We start from the raw sequence: 6,723 nt of genomic DNA on the forward strand, positions 1-6,723 counted from the left end.
GACACCAGATGAACCTATTTCTTAGAGAGAATGTCAGTTTTCAGAAGCAACCACCTGTCATGTTTTGCTTCATTTTCCTCTTGCTTCCCTTTGAATTTCTGAATTCATCTCAGTATGAGATGAAAGAACAGAGGGTCCTTCGATGTGTAAAGGCTCTCCAAAATATAGGATCTTTCCCAATTTTGGAAGGAAATTGCAGGCCATTGGCTTGATTGATGGTAGGGATTTTGTTTGTTTGCCTTGACTCTGTTGAACTTCCTCAGGATATAGTTCTTTTATAAAGTGCCAGTTCAAGTCATGGGTTACCAGTATGGAACATTTAACCTCATAGACATTGGATGACAAGCAATTCATTAACTTGAGTTCAAAGGACTAGTATAACTGAACGATGTTAATTCTTAGATCGTTGCCCTTTATTTCTTACAGAAAATATCCTGTGTTGTTCTTATCTTTTGTTGCCCCAGTCAATAAGAAGGGCTATGTTTGGGCCACTACTTAATGAAATTTTTCTTCATTTTGTCTCTTCATTATCTTTTCCTAAAGATCAAGTTTCTAAAATGTTAATATGAAAAATACAGTAGACCATTTATAAACCTCTTGTTCATTTGTGATACACAAGCCTTTGAGTTTTGCAAGTCCTAACAGAAACCTTCTTCAGTTTCTCTTTTATGCGTGCAAGGATCCAGGCTTTTATTCATAACCAAAAATTTCTGCTTTTCCCTGGGCAAACCTCTAACTTACAACTTAGAAAATCCAAAGAATTGATACAAGTGTTTTTCAGTACACATTGCTGCACAAAAGCCGAAGAGTTATTGCTTTAAAGCGATTCCCAGACACAGGCTGTAGGATGCAGGGTTACGACCCCCTGGAAATCTGAACGCTTCACTATCACTGTGGTCCATCCACCAAGATCAATCCTAACAGGTGCAGAGGATCTCTGGGTTTGAACAAAATACTTACCAAGGATCACTGCACTTGCCTTTAAAATGCCTGTCATGATTTTTCCATGCTTAATGTAGTATCTTTTTAAACCCATATTTTCAGGTCATTTTGTTTTAAAACTATATTTGTATTTTTAACACCCCTTGATGAGCTTATTTCATCAGTAGCACAAACCTAATTAGGAGTCACCCCAGGGGCTCTTCTGCTGTGGGGAGCAAATTTGCACTGGATTAACAGTTGATGGGCCACTGAGCCATCTGAGCTGCTGCTGCTTTGTCTGTCTATTCTGGTCATAAGAGTATTTATTATTTAGGATTTTCAAAGATGCACAACCATTTTTTTCTTACAGAGTAAAGGAATTTTTTCTTTTCCAACTCCCAAAGTACACACATAGTGGTACCTATAATGGTATCTGTATTTTTCTTCTCCCCTCTCCACTTTCATTGTCATTTGTCAAATACTCATGTGACAGACAAGTTTTCAGTGATGAGGATCATCACTGGATTTGCATGGAAATCTAGCTTTTTAAAAACTATCCCTTTAGTGTGATCCTCTTCATTTTGACTCTCTCCTATTTTTTTGTTGCTTTTCTCAGTTCTCTGTTTTATATTATTTTCCCTCACCATACTTTAATAACGTGCCAATGTGTCTTTTCCCTCTCTTTAAGGAGCCTTAATTTTTAAACATCCCATACAGGCGAACCTCACACAAAATGTTTTACTGTGCTAGGTGAATACTTTAGATGGACAATATGGAATGATTAAATCAAGCTCATTAGCATTACCTTTTGTTGCTGTTGTTCTTGTTGTCTGTATGTTGTTTTCTGACATTTTTGTATGATATGCTGGAGTGAGGTTTTCCTTCAGGAATTCATTGAGCTTCTTAAATACGAGGTTTGGTCTTGATAAGGAAATTTAGATAATGTTTCTTTCATATCAAATACGCATTCTGCCCCAGTCTCTCCCTCTTGCCCTTCTAAAAGTCTAACTGCACAAGCGTAGACCGTTTGAGCTCTTTTGTTTACTGTTCTGCCCTCTGTCGTACAGTGTGGATGGCCTCTACTGCCCCATCTAGTTCACTGATCTTAATTTCTACAGTACCCAAAACTCAATTAGCACATCAATGTTTAATTCAGACACTGTATATTTCTTGCATGATTCAATGGTGAAATGTTGTAGTCAGTGTAACATCTGTTTCGCCTCTGTTTTCTGTTTGTTTGCTCACTTTTTCTATTAACTGGCATTTACTGCATATCCTGATCCTGGTTTCCTGCTTCTTACATCTAGTTCTGTCTGTTTCTTCATGCTGAGCACTCTGTGTCTAAGTTTGGTCGTTTGCACACAAAATAGAGTAGTCAGCCAGAGAGTCAAGGGGTGCTTGCACTGGCTTTAAGGTGATGTCTCTGGCTCTTGGTCTGCTTGTTTCCCCGCCTTGGTAGCCGGCTCGCATCTGTTTCCTTCACCTTCACCAGGTGTTCTCGCTGTCCAGGGATAGTTTCCCCTGGAATGCAGTTTCAAATTGAATGTGCAGCTCCTATCTGGTGTCTCTGCCTTTGAAGGATCAAGTGATTGTGTGGTCTGTAGTCCAACCTCTGAAAAGTGCTGCTTTGTACATCTTGGTAAGGTTCACAATTTTTACTGTAGGGAGATAACGTAAGAAGATCAAAGCATTGATCTACTCTGCTACAGCCAAGGACAGAACTCTCCAAATTTCATGTTTTTAGTTCATTATTGAAAATTGAGCGTAAGCTGATTTAAAATGCATAAAAGTTAAAAATACCTTATTGGAAAGATTAATGTGAGAATTAACATACTGTCATTGACTTTTCCCTCCTGTTAACATGTTACATTACTTGAAATATTCCCTTTAATGCTTTAAATTTTTATAAATTAAATTTTACATTGCCTCTGTTGCACCCATTTTAAAGTACATTATTCATAGCATTATGAATAGTATTAAATATTATTGGCCCCCAGACATTTAATTGATATTGTGAAATTAATTTAGTTATTAATTGTATAGACATATCAAATTTATATTGCTGGTTTCTAATTGAAATCTCCATCTAGAATATTTTGTTTTCATTGCATACAATCATATAATGCTAATAATAGTACTATTTATTGTTTTAATCCATAAGGTGTTTATTTACTTACATACTGTTACACATTCCATCTTACTGCATGTTGTCTAAAGCAATAGACCTAGAACTGGGACTCTTACTTCTGTAATAATATTAATAGTTTTACTAATATTAATAATCTTGGATTTTGAAATGTTACAACCAAAGAGTATAAATTGTGGTTTTAGTTTTTTATATTTTTAACATTACTAGTTTCTTTATTTTCCATGAGTATAGCAATGTGTAACATGGGAGTTTTCTCTCATATTTTATTTTATCATATTTTAAAGCTAGACATCAGTGTTTGGGGTATATGTAAGCCTGTAAAGTACTTTTGATGAAAAGAATACTTGCTGACATTGATTCTTCTAACAGTAAGAATTTCTCCCTCAGGAACTGGTGTGCTTATGTACATACCAGGCTATCTCCCTCTGTGATTCTGGATAACCAGGTCTCTTATGCTCCAAGCGGGAGAGGACCCTGTGCCTGGACCAGTGGATCCTGTCTTCAGAGGTACGTAATATTTTCTGGAAAAAGCCACTGCCTGCTCCTTAATTATTTGTGGCTGGGAATACAAATTAGTCATCCCAGGTACGTACCTGTAGTAGGGTCAGGGGCGGGTCATAACATTAGATTAGATGTATGACCTTTAGCAACTTAAAATGGAGATGCCAACACTTGTACCAAAAAATTGTTTTTAGGATTCTGTGAGACAATATAGTACCCTTAACCTATTGTCTTATTCATTGTGAATGTTCAATAACTGTTAACTCGCATGCCTATTACTGTTTTTATAGTCATCATTACATACCACTTTACCACCATTCTTATCCTTTAATAGCTTACAAAATGTATACATGACTTTGAAGGCTTATTGATAATTTTCTTTTCATGTTAGGTAAGAGAGTCCAAACATAACTTGGCCCATATTTTAACAAAGGGAAAGCCATTAACTATAATTACACACAAGGAAGTGGTTAAGTGGGGCCTTTTTCTTTGCATCTGTTTTAATGACCCTTATTATTTGGCTTTCATGTTTTAATACAGTCTGCACCATTGCACTAAAATATAGGACTGGGCACTTGAAATTTTCTCTGAATTCATGTGGTCACAGTAGCTCAGCTGGAGGTGTTTCTGAAGAGCCTATAACACAGAATATAGTTGCTATTCATGATGTCTAATGTCATGCAAATTGTCATGCAAATAACTCCAGAAGTGAAACATCAGCAATCTGGAACAGTGTACGGTAAAGATACATAAAATCAAGGTGTCTGAGTCCCTTGAGGAACTGTTCATGGTCCAAAGAAATAAGCACATCTTAGGGATTTTGGAGACCTGAGCTTCTGACTTCTTTCCCCATTTATTCCTTTTGTGGCAATTTCCTTGTCAATATGATACAAAGAATGTATTGTTCCTTCTTCAATAATGAAAATATTAGCATAGTAATTATTCTGCTGCCTTTCTAGATTCAAGGTGAGCTTATTGTTTTTAAACACACTCAAAGTGTCTTTATTTTATGTCTTATGTTTTTATAATTTGGATATCCTCTCCATTCGTATTTCAGTACTTACACAATATTTGTCGCCTTGTCTTTTATTGTGTCTGACATACATGCAAAGATATTCATTTGCTAAAGCAGGAACACTGACCCCATCAGTGATTCAACAAATTCTAAACAAAGTCCATTTCCAAATTGCCTTACTTCCTACTTAATTTCAGCAACTGAACTGGCAATATTTCACTGGGCTGAGTTATGTACTGAACATAATTTATGGAAGGAAATGCAGGTAAATAATTTAATTTGGCTTCAGAAATGGAAAGCATCTGATAACTCATTTTGCAACTGAGGAATAACGTTGGACATATTAAGTTACCTGTCATATTAAAGCAGACATCGAAACCCAGGAGCCTAAAGTCCAATCTGTGGTTATGTACTTCTCTTAGGTATTCATGATGACTCATGTGGAAGGATTGTATGTGTGACAAACCCACACGACACCAGTTACATTTCCATTTCTTTTATTTTTAGGTATAGTACTTTGGGCAAGTCTTTTTTCAGATTCTTCATTAGCAAATGATATTAGTTTATCATAGAATTAATTTGAGGATTAAACATAGTAATGAGTACCTATTTCATAGCCTTATTTGATAAACAATCATGTATTCATTAAACTCATATATGTAAGAATGACATGGCAAAATTGCATTTAAGACTTAAATTTACGTACATAGAGATTGTAATTTTGTATTATTTACTAATTATAATCATGATGTTGAAATGTTGTAATTCATTTCTATTCTGTAATCCTAATCTCAGAAATAATTCTCTGTCACTCTCTGAAATATGATATGATGAGAATAGTAAGTAGTATAATTTTAAAATTTGGAAGATGAAACAGATTGAAAATGACAGTGGTTATTCTAAAGTTAGATCACTAATATCTCCTTTGTTTCAAGTTGTTTGATGTTGAGAAATGATCTTTTTAACTGTAATAATATAGGAAATAGAGTAAGTTATTCCTATAAATTCTTTCAAATTGGAATTGAAACAAATTCTAACATAGATTTAGCTAGACATTATGAGCAGTAAAAAATAAGACCCTTAGAAAATACAATGACATATATCGATATAAAATTACAATATATTCACTAATGTTTCTTATAATATATTCAAATAAATCTCAGTTTAGTAGTTTTGAATGTAATATTGATGATGAAGATGATTATTATAACAGTTGACACTTACTGAATTTTCTTTTGGGCATTGTTACAAATACTTTGTATTTATAATTTCAATTCCAATTCTGAGTGATAATTTCAATAATCTATTTTCCCCCAATTGCTCTCTTTTCTAGAGCTCAGAAGATATCCAGTCCTGTCTATAGGATGCAACATAAAATTGTTACCTCATTGGAATGGAAGTGCTGCCCTGGATACAGTGGACCAAAGTGCCAGCTAAAAGGTGTGCTCTGATATGAATTTCATAATAATAATTAGGATCATGAAACATCTGAAGAATAAGCAGTTGATTCCTGTGAGGAAAAGAGCTGCATTTTTCCCTTTAAAACAAAGTTAAACTAAGGTGTAGCCAAAGTATTAGAATTATATTTTGAAATTTTCTGACTTGGTAGCTCTTTTAGCACTTTGTATCCTGGAACTTCTACCTCATGGTTAGCTCAGTTTTGTGGGGTGAGTAAGGAGTGCATGGGTACCTGACTAAGCATCTCACTTGCTTTTGATAAGTGCTACAAAGATATGACTTACTAAAATATCAGATGCACAGTTTTATATTATCAAATAATTATTAGAAATGACTAGGTAAATATAACTTCCCTCTAATTTTATTCTAATTTAATTATTTCAAATAACATACATATGAGTGAAATGACATGGTAAAGAATGTATCACATATGCAAGGAATATTTTCTAAATCTTAATAGAGTCAAGGTTTTTAACTAACAAGGTTTTAGCTCTTAAAGATTTTCTAGCAGCTAAGACTGATCAAACACATGGTAACCCATGGTGGCCTGAAATCTATGTGACTATTATTTTGCTTTGGGCTTTAAACAGATTTCTTTTGAAAAATAAGATATGGCATCAGCATGCATATTTCAAATGAATGAATATTACAAGAAAGGCCATTAGCCGTGGTGGGGAAT

The 6,723-nt window shown here is 34.6% G+C and overlaps 1 protein-coding gene across 5 annotated transcripts in view; it reads left to right on the plus strand.

The window, feature by feature from the left end:
* The window catches only part of Mmrn1 (multimerin 1), a 62,265-nt gene that overhangs the window by 24,163 nt on the left and 31,379 nt on the right, over positions 1-6,723 (plus strand). For all 5 annotated transcript variants that reach the window (XM_013150103.3, XM_013150102.3, XM_063247275.1 and 2 more), the window contains exons 3-4: positions 3,458-3,577; positions 5,920-6,026. In XM_013150103.3, coding sequence (XP_013005557.2) covers positions 3,458-3,577; positions 5,920-6,026 — 227 coding nt within the window. The remainder of the gene's footprint in view (positions 1-3,457; positions 3,578-5,919; positions 6,027-6,723) is intronic.

This window comes from Cavia porcellus, unplaced genomic scaffold (assembly GCF_034190915.1).
Source record: "Cavia porcellus strain 051 isolate PalLab524CR breed Dunkin Hartley unplaced genomic scaffold, mCavPor4.1 scaffold_4, whole genome shotgun sequence".
NCBI lineage: Eukaryota > Metazoa > Chordata > Mammalia > Rodentia > Caviidae > Cavia > Cavia porcellus.